Source organism: Chiloscyllium punctatum, chromosome 17, assembly GCF_047496795.1.
Source record: "Chiloscyllium punctatum isolate Juve2018m chromosome 17, sChiPun1.3, whole genome shotgun sequence".
NCBI classification, from domain to species: Eukaryota; Metazoa; Chordata; class Chondrichthyes; order Orectolobiformes; family Hemiscylliidae; genus Chiloscyllium; species Chiloscyllium punctatum.
In genome coordinates this window covers 85,900,893-85,921,723 of record NC_092755.1, presented here as the reverse complement: position 1 = coordinate 85,921,723, position 20,831 = coordinate 85,900,893, and the positions used below count along the sequence as shown (strand labels likewise).

At 42.6% G+C, this 20,831-nt stretch overlaps 1 protein-coding gene across 3 annotated transcripts in view; it reads right to left on the bottom strand.

Moving 5' to 3' along the window:
- Positions 1 to 17,488, bottom strand: part of cltcl1 (clathrin, heavy chain-like 1) — a 56,952-nt gene extending 39,464 nt beyond the window's left edge. For all 3 annotated transcript variants that reach the window (XM_072587790.1, XM_072587792.1, XM_072587793.1), the window contains exons 1-3: positions 17,276 to 17,488; positions 5,093 to 5,300; positions 132 to 400 (exon numbers count right to left, since the gene is read on the bottom strand). In XM_072587790.1, coding sequence (XP_072443891.1) covers positions 132 to 400; positions 5,093 to 5,300; positions 17,276 to 17,317 — 519 coding nt within the window. In that variant the 5' untranslated portion in view covers positions 17,318 to 17,488. The remainder of the gene's footprint in view (positions 1 to 131; positions 401 to 5,092; positions 5,301 to 17,275) is intronic.
- Positions 17,489 to 20,831: the final 3,343 nt, after the last annotated feature.

Below are 20,831 nucleotides of genomic sequence, written 5' to 3'. Positions count from 1 at the left end.
GAATGCAATGTTCTAACCAGATGTCAAGTGCATTAGCTTAGCTACTACTTCAGGAGTCTGGAAATTCTTTAGACTAGCGAGAGAGACAAAAAAGTGTTAAGGCATATAGCTTGAGGAAAAAGGTGATCTACCTGTGCAGAAATTCCAATTAGAAGCAACCACTTCTGCTGAAGGTCTGTCCTGTAGTTAATAATTTGACAGCCAGCCAAGCTGGCATGCCTATCAAACATCTTCTGTGGCTGAGAGTCACCTTCCATGCTCCAATGGAATACTGCAGTCTCAGTTACTAGGGCAACAGTGTTTAAAGAAATCCATTTCCAGAATGTGACTTCTTCAACCATATTATGAGCTTTCACTTTGCTCTTCATTTCAATGTTAAATATTTGTAGGGTTTTGCCAGCTAGTACAAACAAAAAAAAAGTTAACATTAGAACATCAAAGCAGCATTTGACTATAATCAGCATGTAGAATTCTAGTAATGCACAATATAGAAATCAAATTTAACAAATACCAAAAATCTGTAGTTGAGGTCCTTGAAGGTTTACAAGAATGCATAAACATCTTTAGTGCAGTTATTAAAGCAATCCAAGCACTATTCCTTGGCCATAGTTAAGTCTTTATGTTAGTATTTGGATTTTTCAAAATTGCATACATGTTGACAGTACACATTTCCACTAATAACAAGCAAGTTCACTCCAAAGCCATTCCTAAAATGTAAACTGAGTCTAATTATGACCTTTATCTTCACTAGTCAGTGAATACAACTGAAGATCAGCTACACAAACTGCCTATAACCTACGATGAGGGAAGATTAAAGTGTTTACAAATAGACTTTGACCAATAATCTTGATTACTAAAAATGGCAAGGGTGTCAGTTACAAAGCAACTAGCTAGAGGAAAGAATTTTGATGCACTACAGAGAGAGAAGGGCTGGGGACCTTTCAATCTGCCCAAAATCCAGCATGAAAGCCTGGTCTAAAAATTAGAAAATACCAGCCAATCTCTAGTGTACACAATGATTACCCCTGACGTGTTTAAGATTGTATAGCTGTTAGTCTAATCTATGCATTGCCAAATTAGGGTGACCATTGAGGAAGTACTGCTGCAACAATGGCATTCTGCAATAAAATGGATTCACTTGAACCAGGCCAATAGTGTGTTTCAATAAGATCATATGCAGATTTGCTGAAGCAATCCTTTGTTCTTGATCTTAGGAACTAGTTGCTTTGGAGCAACTATTAGTACAACAGACTCCTGATATAGCTGCAATAGGGTTAAGGTTATTGCCTGAAACATCGATTCTTCTGTTCCTTGGATGCTGCCTGAACTGCTGTGCTTTTCTAGCAACACATTTTCAGCTCTGATCTCCAGCATCTGTCATCCTCACTTTCTCCTTGAGGAGAAGTCTCCTTGACTTGGGAATCAGTGGGCATGAGACAGGAGCAATGAGTGGCCAAGGGAAGGGAGGCCACATCCCAAAAAGGAGTGCATATAGAATGTTACAGTACAGGCCCTGGATGTTGTGCTAACTTGTGAAATTAATCTGATGCCCATCTAGCCTACACTGTTCTATTATGTCCAATACCCATTTAAATGGCCTTTACAATGAGTCTACTGTTGCAGACAGGCGGTTCCACACACCTACTCTGAATAAAGAAACTAAGCATTTTCTGCAACATTGAGTTTTTCCAGCCAGCTGCAATTTTGAATCATTCAGCTGTCAGAATGCACATTGAATCACCAATTCAAACATTGCATGCTAACAAATCCTACACAACAACATCTGAGTTACAGTACAGTAAATGCTCTCCATTCAGCCAAACTCCATTTCTGGATACCACCAAGAGAGCCACTCAACAGAAATGCAAGCTTTTTGCCAAGGCTCATCTTCACAATGGTAGACTAGAGCAGAAAGCACACAACACAAAACATGCAGAGATTAGTGGATCATTCTCAGACAGCAAACCACAGTCTGCAATACATTTAATGTCAGACACATTTGCAGCACCTAGTTAATATTTCAAGAACTTCGTTTATCACTAGTTATCCCACTGACTATTCAAGAAATCTAAAGTGATCTGTCATTTGTGCTGACTTGGCTGGAGCAGCTCGAGAAGGAACGTTGTAATACTGCAGATGTTAACCATTTATACTGCAGGACAAGTCCTACAGCACCTACAAGAGCTCAGTATTTCTTACTTCAGTCACTGTCATGGTATTTGGCTGATTTTCAACTACATTGATCACCATGCAATTCAGACATACGAGCAAGTGACTAAATAGAATACAACAATTTATGAATGTGAAAATGTTGTGGTCAAATACAACATTGCAATCTTTGTGGCAGAGTCACGATTCATGTTAGCACTTTCTGGTCTATAGAAATGCTAAAGTTCAATTGGAATTGAAGTTCCTCGATTTGAAAATAAGGCACTATTTCCTTTCCTAAAGTGAAATCAAATTCTTCATTAGGTACAGGAGACTGGACAACCTATTATTTTGACTTTTTGCTGATGTCTACAGTAACACTGGCTTTTAGAAAAAACTAAGACCATTAGCAACTGTATCCCTTTGCTCTGATCTGAAATTCTTCTGGAAATCTGACCAAGCCTTCGGTGTCTAAGATTTCAGATTACCAATTTGTTGACAGTGGTCTGTGAAGTGACTTCAAAATCTTTTCTATCTAGCCCCTTTAATACACTAAAGGATGAAATTGGATAAATTCTACTGTATTATGAAGTTTGCAAAATGTACTTATGGAAGCAATTCTGCAGATGTTTAACAGAATGGTGATGGTTTTATTACATGGAAAACTAAATTTGAATATATATTGCAACAATGTCATGTGTCTGGTACACAGTCACTTTGGTGCTATTAAAATCAGTGTTTACTTGAGGGGGTGCAAATATTTTTGTCACTCAAATTTACCAAATCCATTACTCCAACACTAGGAGAGAATCACCATATTGGCGCTGTAGCAAAATCAGAACTGTTCTTAGATTACTGTGAAGGGGGGGGGGGGGCGGGGAAGAGGGAAGAGAGAGTGTTACTGGCACAAACAGTATTTTTACCAGCTGACTCCAACATCTGCATATTAAGCAGTCTATTTACATTTAAATGAGTAATGCTGCTGCTTCATAACAACCTTGTTAAAGTTTTCCTTTTCTTTGTCCCCCAGAAGATCAAAAAAGACAGGTTCCAAAATGTTTGGGTTGATTTACTTGAATCTTAAGGTTTTAAAAAAAACACTTGTACAATGAAAGGGCGTAAGCCAGTTCTTCCAACTCAGCTTTGCTGAGGTTTGGTTTTAGTGAAGCTGTTGGACCCAAAGAAGCAGGTCCATCTGGATTCTGACTTCACTCCTGCAAGACCCTGTGATTTTTACCTTTGTTGCTAAGGGATGTTTATGGGGATTGTTGCAAGTATTTTGAACAGCATCATAAAGTTAGAATAATTGTTTGGATTTTCAGAGATTCTGCATTGTTCTCATTTTTCTTTCAGAAATATTGTAAATAAGTTCTGCTTTGTTTAAAAAACAAGGTGGTTGGGCCAGATGCATCCCTCCTGGAATAGCCACTTTACCCCCACTTAAAATTTAGTAAAAGTGGAGTCTGGGCTACTTTCAAGAAAGTGTTGCGAGGGGGTCTGGCCTGGTCTATAACAAATGGGGGTTGATTTAAAAACTTTGACCACTTACATTTATGCATTGTATTATGAATTAACTCACCTTCAATAGGAAATACAAGTCCAGCTGATTAAAGTCTGCTTACAATACAGTAGCTTTTGAGTATTACCTTTTATTTCTAAACTGACCACTTTGTTCAACCACAACTTTGACAAAGCTAGCAGTAATTTGAACAACCAAGTGTTTAAACATGGAGATAATCGATCAAATACTTGGTGTGAGCAGCATTCAGTAAAAGTTTAAAATCTAGGTGAAACTGGAAGATTGATCACATCTTAGTTAATTCTAAGATCCTTAATTTTCAGGAATAATATGGTGCATGATCAATATCTCCATCTTGACGGTTGAATTAATGCCATCTCATTCACAGAGAAAAGCAATGCTAAGACTGGTCTATGTGCAGCATGGTGGCTCAGTGGTTAGCACTGCTGCCTCACAGCACCAGGGTCCCATGTTTGATTCCAGCCTTGGGTGACTGCAAACTCCCCACACACCCTGTGTCTGCATGGGATTCCCCCAGTGCTCCGGTTTCCTCCTGCGTCTGAAGAAGATGTACAGGTCAGGTGGATGGGTCATGGGAAGTTGCCCAGTGTTAGGTGCATTAATCAGAGGGAAATTAGGTCTGGGTGGGTTACGCTTCGGAGGATTGGTGGGCCGAAGGGCCTGTTTCCACACTGTAGGGAATCTAATCTAGTTGGCCCCATACCCATAGAGATCAACTCCTTTCACCATTGACTTGGAGGAGTCAGTACATACCATAAACAAGAAACTTCACAAATTCAAATGTTCCCTGTGACTATCAAGAGGACAACAGCAACAGATACATGGGAACACCACTACTGGTCAGCACCCTTGGAGCTACCCATTATCCAGATTTGGAAATATTGTCACGGGATCAAAACCCTAAAACTCCTTAATGGAATAATAGAAGTACCTACACCAAGTGGACTGAAGCAATTCAAGGTAGTAGCTCAATACCTTTAAAAACAATTAAGTAGGTAATAAGTGCTGGCCCAGCAAGTGACACCAACTTCCCATGACTGACTATGTGCACTCCATATTTTGTGAAATTCTCAGCCAGTCTATTTAGACTTGCTATTTTAAGTTATTACAGGCAAAGCTTGAGATTTGCATGCCCCCATTTAACTGGAAATTGATGTTATTCACAGCAACAAATGGATACATTAAATGGATGTTGTGGTTTGCTTTTAAATGAAAAGACCCATTTACTACAGAGACAAAGCTACCACAAAACACATAACTCACCATCTGAATCGAGACAAGAATGCAGGAAGGAAAATATTTGATCAGTAACAAAAAAAGTGTGCAAGTAATAATTGTGCTTAATACCAAGAATACAAAAGTTACAAGATTGAAACTTCACTACTGTTAAACTTAAAGACTCACCTTTCAGTGCAATCACTTTGCTTGCTGGGTTCATGATGACACTGTCAGCAGATATTGGACGCCGAATCGGATTTGCTGGATCATTCAGATCAATCACCACCACTTGCGCCTGTTCTCCCACTTTCTCCCTGATGCAGATGAACTTGTCAGATTCCATGGTAAGAGTACTGAATCCAATATTGGCAGGATTCACACCTTGGTTTTGGAGCTTAAGACAAAATTTTGCACATTGCAGTATGACAAATACTCAATCAGAAAAAGTTACAATTTTAGTATCCCAAGAATCCAGTTTAAGAGTTCAAAAGGAATGTAAAAAAAACAGCCCATCTATAGTAGTTAGTGAAGTCACTTGGCCCAAGCTACATTTAGCTGCTTATTTCCATTTACTGGGTAAAGTACCAAGTCTTTGGAACCAAAACAAGTAATTCTTATTGGGCTAAGAGTAGACAGTTTGCATTAGAAATGATTACTTCTGTTAGTTATCCGACATTAGTAGGCATGTTTATGCCCCATTTGAAGTGGTATCTTTTGAATAGAAAAAAGCTCAAGTTGGGCAATTTGAACACAAACTTGACATTTGTTTGAACAAAAAAACCCAAGAGCCAACTACTGAAAGGTCTTTCCAAAATGTTTGACGTCATTTAAAATGACAAGTTCCCATCTCTATATTTCCTCCTTTAGACAAAAGAGCAAATTTGCACTTTATTGGTTCTCAAGGAAAGGTTTTCTTTCACCACCATTACCACAAATCAAAAATACAATTCCTTGAAGAGCCTATGCAAAAAAGTGTTAGAATCACCACTGGTCACACTAACTGTAGTGCAGTAATAGTATAAACAAACTAGTTCTACTGGTGCAAAAACATTAAAGAATCTGGTTCAGATATTAGCAGATTCAGTGAACTTGTTTCAGCAATTCCAAGATAGCAGATTGATGTCAACTAGGCAAATCCAATTTGGGTTCCTTATTAAAGTACAGGATTGGGGAATGTTGCCACTTTCAAATAGCAACTCTGGAAAAAGTAGATAGTGCTGCAGAATACCAGCATGTCTGAACTACAAAAACACTTCCTGAGCTAGTATTTCTCCCTTAGGCAACTGGAAATGAAGCAATTCGAAATTCCTCAAGGAGAAAAACAAAAAGCTTAACATTGAAATATAAAGGCTCTCCAAGCACAGGATGCTAGCAATTGTCTAGTAATTCCAGTTAAAAGAAACTTTTTTGAAGCTGATTTTAAGTCTTTCCTAGTTGAGGAAGCTATTCAGATTGACTGACTTGCACAGAAAGAGACCTTCAGTCCAACTAATCCATGCTGACCAGAAATCCCAACCTAATCTCGTCCCTTTTGCCTGCACTTGGCCCATATCCCTCTAAACCCTTCCTATTCATACACTTACAAGGTGTCTGGATGGGTATAATTGTACCAGCCTCCACCACTACCTCTGGCAGCTCATTTTATTCATGCACCACCAGGTGAAGGGGTTGCCTTTTCCCCTCTCCCCAAACCATGCCCTCTAGTTCTGAACTCCCCATCCCAAGGGACTTGTCTATTTACCCTATTCATGGCCCCTATTTTTTTTTGAAGTTTATAAAAATCAAAGTCATCCCCCTCAGCATCAGGGAAAACAGCTCCAGCCTATTCAGCCCCTCCTAGCTCAAATCCCCCAACCTGGCAACATCCTTGTAAATCTTCTGAACTAAAGTTTCATAACATCCCTCCTACAGGAAGATCAGAATTTCACACTATTCCAGGAGTGGTCTAACTAGTGTCCTGCACAGCCACAACATGACTTCCCAACTCCTATACCTTCTGCTCTGTCCAATAAGGACAGCATACTAAAACATCTTCAGAAATAAATATTGAAGCTGTGCCAAAGCTTTGGCCAGTTATAATTTGGAGACAACAGTACTTCAGAATATTAGCAGCAAGCTCACAAAACCACAGTTGTTCTGTTAGAGTATGGTGCATTCACTAGTGAAAAGAAATCAGTAATACCCTCCTAGTTGGTGCTTCAAAAGAAAGTTCATTTGCCTCCAGGAATGATGATGGGCTTTTGCCCAAACCATTAGTGTTCCTGCTCCTCAGATGTGGACTGACCTGCTGTGCTTTTCTAGCACCACAATCTCTCAACTGACCTCCAGCATCTGCAGTCTTCACTTTTGCCTAGGTGATTTTAACCTCACTGAATCCTCTTCAAAAAAGATGCCTACTTGAAGTTCTCCTCTCTCCACAAAGATCTGAGAGTCTCTCACTGCAACTCCAGGTCATTGCCCCCACCCTAAAGTTTTCACTGACATCCTGAAAACAGGCTTGCTGCCACAGCCACTCTCCTTCCTCAGTGCCTGCCTATGAAACTCCCTGATCCCACATGGACTCTGGACTACATTGACCACAATTTGGACCTATGAGACCCAAGCTAAGTGGCATGAACAGGTTATTGCTGAGATGAGTTGCGCTTGCCAATCAAGGCTGAGACCAACACTTTACAGTTTGAAACAGCTCAGGGTGTTCTAGTTATACAAATAACATTTCACCAGGATCTTGCAATGTGGTAATCTTGGCATTCCAGATATTCAAAGTCAGTGCCATTAATCATCCTTTGTCTCCAAAGCTTAAAAAACAAACATGCCAACTACCTTCTCCACTTTAATTTAGTAATTTGAGACCTGGATTTAGTTTATTTGGCAAGTATGGGGTTCATACAGAACAAGGGAACAGTTGAAAGAATCTAAGCTAGGATAGTAGAGAGAATTAGCTGCCCACATGAAATCTTCAAGCAGATAGAGAGTTGATTTTGTGTTCATGCCCTGGTCTTAGTTGAAGGAGGACCAGTCTGGATCACCTGGCAATCAATTGCAGTGCTCACTTGAAGCACATGTTGTAAAGACTTCATTCAGTCTCTGGCTTATAAAGTGGATGTGACCCATCAGAAAGCCTAGATATTTGCTTTGTTTTGTTAACACTACTTCAGTCGCAACCAGTTAAATGTGTCTGGCAAGTCAGTCATTTTCAGACAAACTAATTTAAACAATCTTTACTTCCTTCCCTCAAAACTTCATAGAGGCCTGTGAATACTGATCAGAAACAACTGCATTCGCCACCAACAGGGCCTACAAAAGTAGGTCAGAAGCAAGGAATACTGACTATCTCATCCTGACTCTACAAAGCACATCCATCTACAGGGATGAAGTCAAGAGTGTGATAGAGTACTCCCGACTTGGCTGGATGAGTGCAGCTCAACAATACTCTAGTGATGCCATCAGTATAGAACAGCCCATTTGACTGGCACCACATCCACAAGGATCCACACTCCACCACCCAGTAGTGGCAGTGTTGGTTATCTACAGGATGCACTGCAGAAATTCAAAGATCCCTAGACAGCACCTTCCAAACCAACGACCACTTCGATCTAGAAGATAAAAGGGCAACAAAAAAAAAAAGTTTAAAAAAGGGAACACCAACCTGCAAGCTCCCCATCCTGATTTGGAAGTTTTGCTATTCCCAATCACTGGGTCAAAATTCTGGAATTCTCTCCCTAAGGGTATTGCAAGTCAATCTGCAGCATGTGGACTGCAGTTGATCACCATAACCTTCCATGGCAATAAGTGCTGGCCAGCCATTGAATAAATTAAACAGATGATACTGACCAAATGATTCACTAAGATTTAGTCTCTCCAATGATAAGATCAAAACCTCAAGTGTCAGTTTTCAACAAAACAAAAACTGGCTCCTTTGAAGCAGTGATCAATTTGCTTTAGTCTCAATAGCATACATGCTGGTCAGTGACATTCATATCTGGTGAATAGTAAAAAAGGGTGCAGTAATATCCAGAACAGATAGGTGACAGTTAGGGGACAGAAAGGGAACCGGCAGACAGTGCAGGGATCTGTGGCCTTTCCCCTCAACAGTAAGTATACTGTTTTGGGTACTGTCGTGTGGTGGGGAGGGATGACTTACCAGGGGAAGGGGGAAAGAGGAGCAGAGCAGTAGTCATTGGGAACTCTTAGTTGGGGGGACAGATATGAGGTTCCGTGGGGATGAGAGAGACTCACAGTTGGTGTGCTGCCTCCAGGGTCTGTGATGTCTGTTTTTGGGATCCTTTGGGGGACGGAGGGCAGCCCCAAGTTGTAGTCCACATTGGCATCAATGATATAGGTTGGAAGAGATGGGGATTTAAGGCAGAAATTGGGGATCTAGGATGGAAGCTTAGAGCTAGGACAAAGTTTTTTCTCTGGTTAGCTGCCTGTGCCATGTGCTAGTGAGGTGAGGAATAGGGAGAGGAGTTGAACACGTGGCTACAGGGATGGTGCAGGAAGGAGGGTTTCAGGTTTTTGGATAATTGGAGCTCCTTCTGGGGTAGGTGGGACCTTTAAAGCAGGATGGTCCTCATCTAAACCAGAGGGGTACCAACATCCTGGGTGGGAAATTCACTAAAGTTATTAAGGTGGATTTAAACAGCAGGGGGATGGGAACCAAAATTGTAGGAAAGGTACAGAAGAGGATGAGTGTAGGGAGTTCCAAAATCTAGTATCTGACACTGGCAAGCGAGAACCTGGTTTGGAGTGTGTGGACTTCAACGTGAGGAGCATCTGAAATAAAGTGGGTGAACTGGCAGAGTGGATTGGTACCTGGGACTTTGTTGTGGCCATTACGGAGCTATGGCTAGAGCAGGGACAGGAATGGCTGTTGCAGGTTCTGGAATTCAGATGTTTCAGCAAGAATAGAGAAGATTGTAAAAGAGAGGGAGGTGTGGCATTGATGATCAGGAACAACATTAGTTGTAGAAAGGATGTTTGGGAACTCGTTAACTGAGGTAGTACAGGCGGAGGTTAGAAACAGGAAAAGAAGTCACCATGCTAGGAGTTTTCTATAGGCCTCCAAATAGTCCCAGAGATGTAGAGGAAAGAATAGCAAAGATGATTCTTGATAGGAGTGAGAGGGTAGGCAGGGTAGTTGTCATGGGGGACTTCAACTATCCAAATATTGACTGGGATCACGACAGTATGATTAGTGTAGTGGGTCAGTTTTTGTCGTGTGTGCTCCCTGACAGTATGTAGACAGGCCTGCTAGGTTTAGTATTGGGTAACAAGCCTAGCCAGGTATTAGATTTGGAAGTAGGTGAGCACTTGAGACAGCGATCACAATTCTGTCAGGTTTACTTTAGTGATGGAAAGGGATGGGTGTACTCTACTGAGCAAGAGTTTGGCAGGGGGGGGGGGGGGGGGGGGGGGGGCACGTGGGGGAAATTACAATGCAAATTAGGAAAGATTTAGGAAGTGTAGAATGGGAGAAGGAAACTGCAGGGGATGAGCACATTAAAAATGTGGAAGTTATTCAAGGAAAGGATCCTGTGTGTCCTAGATAAGTATGTACCTGTCAGGCAGGAGTATAGATTATAGTAAGCCATGGCTCAAGCATTCTAAGGAAGTAGAATCCCTGGGTCAGGAAGGAGGTTTATGTTAGGACAAGATGTGAAAACTCAGTTAGGGCACTTGAAGGTTACAAGGAAGTCAGGAAAGACCTATAAAGAGCTCAGAAGAGCCAGCAGGAGACATGAGAAGTTGTTGGTGGATAGGATCAGGGTTAACCCTAAGGCTTTCCATAGGTATATCAGGAATAAAAGAATGACAAGAGTTAAATCAGGGCCAATCAAGGATAATCGTAGGAAGTTGTGTGGAGTCAGAGATGGAGAAAGCACCAAAATATCTTGACAGTGTTCGCTATAGAAAATGTTGGCAAGGAAGATAGAGACACTTGCATCTAGACTAGAAGAAATTGAGGTTCACAAGAAGAGGTATTAGAAATACTGCAGAGTGTGAAAATAGACAAGTCCCCTGGGCAGGATGGGATCTATCCTAGGATCCTCTGGGAAGCAAGGGAAGAGGTTGCCGAGCCTTTGGCACTGATCTTTAAATCATCATCATTGTCTACAGGAATAGTGCTAGAGGATAGCAAATGTGGCTCCCTTGTTCAAAAGGGTAGTAGAGACAACCTTGGTAATTACAGACAAGGGAGTATCACTTCAGTTGTTGGTAAAGTGTTGGAAAAGATTATAAGAGGTAGGATTTATAACCATCTAGAAAAGAATAATCTGATCAGGGATAATCAGCACAGTTTTGTGAAGGGTAAGTCATGCCTAATGAATCTTATTGACTTTTTTTGACAGTGACCAAACAGGTAGATGAGAATAAACTGGTTGATGTGGTGTATGTGGATTTCAGCAAGGCGTTTGATAAGGTTCCTCACAGTAGGCTATTATATAAAAAGCAGAGGAATGGGATTGTGGGAGATATAGCAGTTTGGATCAGTAATTGGCTTGCTGAAAGAAAACAGTGGGTTGTAATGATGGAACATGTTCATCTTGGTGTCCAGTTACTAGTGGCGTACCGCAAAGGTCGGTGTTGGGTCTGTTGCTATTAGTCATTTATAATATGCCTGGATGAGGGCTTAGAAGGGTGGGTTAGTAAGTTTGCGGACAACACTAAGGTCAGTGGAGTTGTGGATAGCGACGAAGGATGTAGTAGGTTACAGAGCTGGGCTGAGGTGGCAAATGGAGTTTAATGTAGGCAAGTGCAAGGTGATGCACTTTGGACAGAGTAATCGGAATGCAAAGTACTGGGCTAATGGTAAGATTCTTGGGAGTGCAGATGAGCAGAGAGATCTTGGTGTCCATGTACACAGATTCCTAAAAAGTTGCCACCCAGATTGACAGGGTTGTTAAGACGGCATACCGTGTTTTGGCCTTTATTAAAGGAGGGATTGAGTTCCAGAACCAGGAGGTCATGCTGCAGCTGTACAAAGCTCTGGAAGTCATACTTGGAATATTGTGTATAGTTCTGGTCACCGCATTAAGGATATGGAAGCTTTGGAAAGGGTGCAGAGGAGATTTACTAGGATGTTGCCTGGTATGGAAGGAATGTCTTACGAGGAAAGGCTGAGGGCCTTGAGGCTGTTCTCGTTAGAGAGAAGGTTGAGAGGTGACTTAATAGAGACATACAAGATAATCAGAGGGTTAGATAGGGCGGAAAAAGACTCTCCCTGTCCAAGTATAGGGACGGCAAACACGAGGGGACACAACTTTAAAGTGAGGAGAGATAGGTATAAGACAGATGTCAGGGGTAGTTTCTTTACTCAGTAAGGGTATGGAATGCTTTGCCTGCAACGTAGTAGATTCATCAAGTTTAAGTGCATTTAACACATTGGACAGGCATATGGACATACATGGAATAGTGTAGTGGGATAGGCTTCAGATCAGTACGACTGGTCGGTGCAACATCAAGGGCCAAAGGACCTGTACTGCACTGTAATGTTATGTAACAGTAAAATAGTCATCTAAGGGCACTTTGTCTTTAAGTGAGCAATGAAAGGGTCACTGGATCCAGAGCACTGACTGCTTTCCCCCACCCCAGAATGCTGCCAGACCTTGGCAAATTTTACTAGTAAAAATCAGTTCTGTTTCTGCAATTAAGTAGTTCCTTTCAAACTCTACTTGCTGTTATACAGTTTGCTTAGTCATGTGAATTTGACAGGGCACTACATGTTGCTTGCAGTGTCTGTCCTGCATTGAAGGAGTCAACTCACCCCAAAAAAAAAGGCTTGACTTGATTAAAAGTCTGTCACTAATTAGTTATGCATTGTAAGGAGGGCAAATCTATATACTCAAACTTAATGCTGGAGGAATGCTAGAAGACAAAAAAGAAAGAAGTCACTGTACTTCAAGTGCTACAAATTCCACAAGATAGAGAATGGAAGCCACTGCTTTTGCTCAACTCTAATTTGTTTCCCTAGCTACCAGCTCCCATAGTCTCCTTGGGCATCAAATTAAGATTAAACCAGTATATGGCTCAAGCTTCCAATGTCATTCACGCCAAGTGCTACTTCAACTTATCCATTTGAAATTCATGCCTTAGTCAAGTCTTGAAGTGACAATCTGATGCTTCACTGGCTGGCTTGATCTCCCAAACTCTGATGCACAAAACATAACCGAACCAAGTCCTGTTCACTTAACTCCTGCGCTTGCTGCCATCTGACCAAGAAATTTTTAACAATGCTTATCTTCAAATCCCACATTGTGCTTAACTATTTCTGGATTCTTGAAAAAACCTGAAAAATGCAGCTGGTAATTTAAAATTGCCTAGGCCCTGAGCTCTGGTATTCCCTTCTGACAACTCCATCTTGCTGTCACTAAAAAAGTCTAACCAGCCTCTGACACCAAACCCAATAGACTTTTTGAACATTTAGCCCAGTGAAGCAACAGGTGATGATTGTAGAGGCCATTACATTTAAAATGTAATTAATGAGATGAACAAAATCTTGCAGATTCACTTGTCTTTCTCTACCACCCCATCCCCTATCATTTCTGTTCACAAAGTGAATAGCAAAACTTGTTAGCAATGGTTGTAGAAATAGAGGATAGAATAGGCCATTTGATGCCACAAGCCTGCTGTGCCATTATGATCATGGCATAACAGCCTACTCCCACCCATCCCTGGTTCTCTAGCTACAAGCTAGATCTACCGCCTCAAAAAAACAATACTTAATTTGATGGTTCACCAGCAAGGTATTCAGTTCTGAAAAAAAAAATTACCTTTATCCTTTAAAAAGGACAGGCCCTGGTTCTAAAACTCTTCCTCCCCTCTTTCTTTCCTTCCCCCCACCCCCCATGATGACACCCTCCGACATCTAACCCATCTAGACGTGTTCAAGCTTTAGGTTTGCAAGATGCCCCTCATTCTTCCATACTCCAGTGAATACAATGTTAAAACCAACTTAAACTTCTCCTTAATGTCAATCCAAGAGTTAGTCTTGTAAACCTTCATGCACTATAGCAAAAGGCATCCTACCTCTGCTAAACAAGACCAAGATTACACAATATTCCAGGGGTCTGTCTCACCAGTGCCCTGTATAATTGCAGCAAGACATTCTTATGCTTGTACTATAATCTTCTTTCTGGGGGCCCACATTGTTTGCATTCTTTACTTCTGTTGCACCAGCATACTTACTTTAGTGACTGGTGCAAGATACCCTGGCCACTGATTACTCCTCACTAAAGAATCTATTTTTTGCTACCAAACTGGATAACTTCATATCCACATTAGAACACATCTAGCATGCATTTACCCACATGGCTTGTTCAAATCACACTCCAAACACAAGAATCCTGCTCACACCACCCAGCTTTGGTCTTAACAAGATTTAGTTCCTTGATCCAAAAAAAAGCATTCCAAGTGAATAGCTGGTACCTTAATACCAATCCCTGCTGTATTCTACAGTAACTGTCATTCAGAAAAAGACCACATTCCTTTTATTTCCTGTCTAACCATCTCAATATACTCCCACCCAAATGATAAATAAGATTATCAATCTCATATTGAAGATGAACCAAACTTATCAGCTGCAAGTTACAATTTAGGCACCCAATTACCTTACAACTGTTAAGTCATGTTACTGCAGCAGTATGAAAATTAGTTTGCAGACTTAAAGACTAGTACTGTACTAAGCCAAGTGTTCAAAAGGCCCAACTGATCAGAAATAAACTAAATAGTGCCCTGACAATCAGTACAGAATGTTTCTCCAAACCAAACAGCACCCAATTTCAACACTACAGTTGATTTTAGTTAATATTAAGCTGTAAACTTCCTCAGCAACCTTGGAAGTGAAAAAACACCTGGATCCCATTCTCAACAATCGAACGGTCAGCAATCTAGCCAAGTTCAGACTCTTGCCACTATAACCTGAACATCATCAATGTTAGTGAACTGCTGCAATATCAAGAACAGGCTGTGAAGTGTATCCAATTGTACTACTCAAATCTGAGAAACAAAGGATGTTTTGCACCTCCAATTTAAAATTAGCAGCAAAAACAATTAAAGTAACATTTCAATCTGCCTCCAGAAGTCAGTTGTCAAATTATTCAAACATCAAACCCATTTCACAAGTATGAACACTTCACTTTTGCCTGGTAAAACAAGGCTGAGCTTCAACCACATGATTAGATCAGGAAAACAAGTCACAACTACAAATTTGTTGGAAAAGGAATCTGCAAAAAATTCCAAGCTCCTGTATTCAGATACCCATCTTAGAGCCTACATTGAAATTCAAGTTTTCACTGAAGAATTTGTAAGTGTCCAAAACAGCTTTGCCCAGATGTGCTGTGGCATTAAATCAAGGAGGCAAGTTTTCAGATAGGTCATTAATATTTCAATTTAATGATTCCTTTGATTCAAATAGTAAGATACATTATGAATTATGCAAAGAATACTTACTAGGAGCACGGCAGTACCAAGAGAATACAATCTGTTGACAGTGTTCAGAGTCTTTTGAAATACGATCAGCAATTAAGGCCACAAGTGCATTAGTATTCAGCTATCAGAACCTATTAGCATTGCTGGTTTTTGGGTAACAGGCATTCACAATTGTTATGATCTATTAAGCCCAAGTTTAAACTTTGTAGGTGTCCATTAGTTAGTATTTGGAAAACAACCGGACTGTATTATCAATACCAGTGACGCTTGCGTGCAAGCATAGCAAAACACTAATGCAATTGATGTTTAGACTATGTCGACCACGCAGGCTGTTGACTTGTGTCCTGATGTAGGTATAACCACCCCTAGCAAATAACAGGATTAGCTAGCAATCCTTTTTCCTGTTTGGTCGGGGGCTTTTTATAATGTCAGTCAAAAAAGTGCAAGGGTGCTAGAGACGAAGCCCAAGACGTTTAAGTGCATTTAATAACGAGTATTGGAAGGCAAAACGTATAGGCATGGACACACCGAAGAGCGTAGAAGGAACGTTTATTTAAAGCGGCACAACTTCGGAGCAATTATCATACGTTTCACTTCAATAAACCAGCGAAGGATTCTAACGATCATTCACGAGTTCGACCATCTTGTAAGCCATTGATCAATAACCATTGCGACAAGTGTGGCTCTGTTTACATAGGCGTGAAGAGATGTCAGGGGAGTGAGAATGATCACGCTTGGCAATCTCCAACTATCAATATTGTAAAAGCGCTCCGGGAGGGTGAAAACCTAAGTTAACATCGCCAGTATCAAGAGATAATAGTTAAAATTCCTGCTTTTAAAAAAAGTATGACAACATACTTCGAACTAGTCCGGGGGGAGGGGTGTCATGACAAGACAAAACCCTTGAACCCACACTTAAAATCCATGCGTGGAAATGGAGGACACTAATTCCTCGCACCAACGCGGCTCCAATAACAGTTAGCTGCAATTGAAGTGGATCCATCAGGAAGATGGAAGTCTTTGCACGGTGTAGTGCTAATCAACTGGAAAATTAGGTCCGACTGCTGCCAAGCTAAAACTAACGGGAATAGCTGACTTCAAGTCATTAAAAAAAACAGCAAACTTGACATGGGGGGGGGGGGGGGGGGAAGATGAAAAAGAAAATCTGGATCAAACATCTCCTAAATGTTTGTTACACCTAATGGTGCCAGTTTCAACTGAAGAGTTTAAGAAAGAATGATCAAAACAGTTGTTCCGATTGGCCCCGAGTAAAACGAGGCAGTGTGTACCGAGTAAGGCAGCCCCTTGCTGCAATGGACTGGCTGGTCTGGAACATGACCAGGGCTGGGAGTAATTCATCACCAAAATAAGAGGCGGCGTTTTCAGTCATTGCAATTTTTTTTTTGACGGGGTGGGTGGGGGGAAAAATAATAATCTCCTGGTTTAAAACTCTCAGAATGAGGAATAACAGATATTCGGGATAATCAGCACCGTTTGCATGCACCACACCCCACCCCTTCAGTCAATCCAGAGAGAGAGAGAGATTCGGGAAAAATAAAATCCTGGGAGAGCATTGAACATTAAAAGAAAAGCCGCCTTTTCATTCAAACTCATCCGAGTGATGGATGGATGGATGGAGAGGTTGCTCTCTGTCCCACCTCCCCCCAGTGCTGCAGCAGGAGCAGTAGCCCCTCACAGGGTCAGGAAGGCCCTGTGATGCACCCTGTGGCCGAACAGCCAGGGAGTTGGGGGAAGGGGGGGGGGGGGGGGGGTGAGGTACCCTAACCACCTCTGCCCCAACCAACCCGAACCCCAGGCTTCAGTAAGACTAGGCCGCGGTTGCCTAACAACTGGGCCCGGGGGTGGGGGAGGGGGGGTGTCCTGTCGCCCCCCCCCCCCCCGGCCTCACCTTTAAATTATTTATATCTCACTCCTTACCTGCAGGTGCTCCTGGAAGCGGATGGGAAGTATCTGGGCCATGTTTATTCCTCTGCCGGTTTCCCCTTCAGCAGTCAGTGCGGAAGACTTGGGTGAGGGGGGGGCGGAGGGAGTGAGGTCCGTAAAGAGTAGACGGGCCCCCGGTGAGAGAAGAGCCTCAAGCCGCCCCCTATCCCCCTCCAGGATTCAGCGAGCGGAACGGTGTGCGCATGCGGCCCCCGGGCCCGCCCTAAAGTCCTCCCCGGCCCGCACCGGGCGCCGCCCACTCCGTCCCTCATTCGTCGCTGGGGTTGGCTGTCACACGGGGCATCCAATCGCAGCCTAGGCTCGCGCACGTGGCACACCCCTCCTCTCGAGACTGACTTGTCTAAACCCCGCAAGGCTGTTGTCCCGCCCCTCCATTGGTCGGGTCTTTGCTATGACTGGCAGCCCGCCCGTTCAATCGGCATCCCAATTGAGGCGGACGCCGGATCTCCCCGTGTTCCGATTGCCGACTTTGCAGTGATTGAAGGGTGAGCGATCCAATTGGTACAGGGTTGGCTCTCAACGATCCCGCCTCTCGGCCGCCAGCTCGTCTCCGGAAGGATGACTGACGGGTCTAATGTCCAATCGTTGCAACATACCCGCAATTGACCACGCCCCATCCATCCCGTTGCCTCCCCAAGCATTATTCCATAGGGTGTCCTAAAGTGACTGACCACTAACTTATCCAATAGAAATCCACATCATACGGACGTCCGCCTCCACGCTACCCTCATGCGTTCCAAGCAGTGACTGACGGCTCAGTGTGACCAATTGTCGCTTTGTTCCCGCGGCCGCTCCGCCTTCACGCCCTTCCTCCCAATGATGGACAACGCATTGGGCCCAATCTACGTGCGGTTCCTTAGTGCAATCCCCGCCCACTGCGCCGACAGAAACCAATCGGCGCCTAATGAAGGCGGGACGAGACGCCAGGAATGTCAATTACGTGGCCCCAGCCTGTGTGCGTCCTTCCCGCGGAGCAGCAACCTCCGCAGGGACTATAGAGTCCACCCGCACACATCTCATTGCTGCGCTTGGGGAAAGTTGATTTTAACTGTAATCTGAGCGTGGATCTGAAGTATTCTCGCGGTCTGCGATTTTTTGGGCGTGTGCTTCTGCTGCATGTTGTTTGGCTGCTTAGCATATTCCCACAGCTTGTGTCCTTCCGCCTGCTGCAGACTGCTACATCATGTCACGTGATTGTGTTGGTGCCAGGGGTTCCCTGCATTTTTCTGCTGCCAGCATGATGCAGCAGGATTTTAACTTAAATTTGCGACAGTACTGTGTTGCTCAATTAGAGATGCATTGTTAAAGCTTCAAAGTTAGTTCCATTTCCAGCGAGGGGAGCATTTTATACAATAATAATGCAGAAAATTATAAATAGAAATGCAACACAATATTAAACACATTGGTGGGTGGAGGGAGTAGCAATTTAAAATATCGGCTGCCTGTTTTGATAAGAGCAAGAGTAGGCCACTCAGCCCCTCCAGCCTGTTCTACCATAACCTGTCTGTGGCCTAACTCCATATATTGTACCTGCCTTGGCCCATAATCCATTAATATCTTTGCTGATCATGTCTTCTGTCTTCTGGAAGTACGGTGACGAAGTTCAGGCACCCAAAGAAGCATTTTAGAAACATTGTGCAGGATTTGCAGGAGAGTGGCACTAATTAGTAATGCTCATTTGGAGAGCTGGTGAAGACACAATGGGCAGAACAGTCTCTCAGTAAATGTAACAATTCAGTTTATATTACAGAATGGGTACTGGAGTGAAAAATGTGGTCTTGCATTGTTATTGTAATCCAGTATACACAAGGGATTGGGTTTGAACTTAATTTAACAAGTGTTTCACTTTAAGTAATTCCTGCAGAATACAATATTATTATGACTTGTATAATGTGTAGAATTAAGGACAATGCATTATAGATTTAATACATAATGAAATTAATTGAAGCCATCTTGATATCAGAGAGATGTTGCTGAAGCTTTTCATCTTGTACTCATCAGGACAAATGCAACGTTGCCTAATTTCAACTTCTACAAGAGAAAATAATGCTAATTGGTTGATGTTTTCAGCAGTATTCCAGTTGTCACAGAGTCATCGTTTCATAGAGATGTATGGCACGGAAACAGACCCCAACTCATCTATACTGACCAGATATCCCAACCTAATCTAGTCCCATTTGCTAGCCCTTTGCCCACATTCCTCTAAACCCTTCCTATTCATATCCCCATCCAGATGCCTTTTAAATGTTGCAATTGTACCAGCCTCCATCACTTCCTCTGGCAGCACATTCTATACATGCACTACCCTCTGCGTGTAAAAGGTGCTCCTTAAGTCCCTTTTATATCTTTCCCCTCTCACCCCAAACCTATACCCTCTAGTTCTGGACTCCCTCATCTCAGGGAAAAGACTTTGTCTATTTATCCTATCCATGCCTTTCATGATTTTATAAACCTAAAACTGTGTAACCAATTAAACTGCTTTTCTGATGTTGCATGTGAAAGTATAGCTAGTTGCAGATAACATGCTGAAGGAGTTGGATACTCTGATATTAAATAAGACTGAGAAGATGGCTCCTGCTGAGAAAGGTGGGCAGCATGGTGGCGCAGTGGTTAGCACTGCTGCCTCACAGCGCCAGAGGCCCGGTTTCAATTCCTGCCTCAGGCGACTGACTGTGTGGAGTTTGCACATTCTCCCCGTGTCTGTGTGGGTTTCCTCCGGGTGCTCCGGTTTCCTCCCACAGCCCAAGAATATGCAGGTTAGATGAATTGGCCATGTTAAATTGCTTGTAATGTTGGGTGAAGGGGTAAATGTAGGGGGATAGGTCTGGGTGGGTTGCTCTTCAGAGGGTCGGTATAGACTAGTTGGGCCAAAGGGCCTGTTTCCACACTGTAAGTAATCTAATCTAAGTAAAAAGAAAGGGTTGTTCTGCTGTCATACAATGGATATGAGGGAAGATATATTAATTGTACATAAGGGTATCCATTGCATGGGTTTCAAGAAACCTGCACCTCATGTCATTACGGAGATTTGAGTGAAGGAAATGAGTATTCCTGATGTCCAGACTGATATTCATTTGAACAAGACTGTTTGGGCAAAAAGCCCCAGGAATGTTCCACATCACGTTCGCGTGCGTTTATCCCCAAAGCACAACAGAGATGAGGATTCTCCTTACAAACTCAACACGCTGGTTGGAGTGATTGTATGAGGTCAGCTGTTTGGACCTCATAGAATATGAGTTCTCTGATTGGGGCTGTTAACCTGGTCTAATCAGGGAGCCCTGGCTGACAGATATAAACAGGAGTGTCAGAGGTTCTGCTCACTCTGAGAGCTGGCTCTGAGGGAGCTGGATCACTGTTGAGAACTCTGTGTGTGTAAGTAAAGGGGGACTTGGTGACGAGATATGGGCCTCTGGTGAGTTATTTCATTGGTAGCTTGTCGCATCCTGCAAAGGTCTGCAAACTGTCAATGTTGATGAAAATTGAACTGTAAATGCTTTGTTAAAGCTAAATTTAAAAATGACAGCATTTA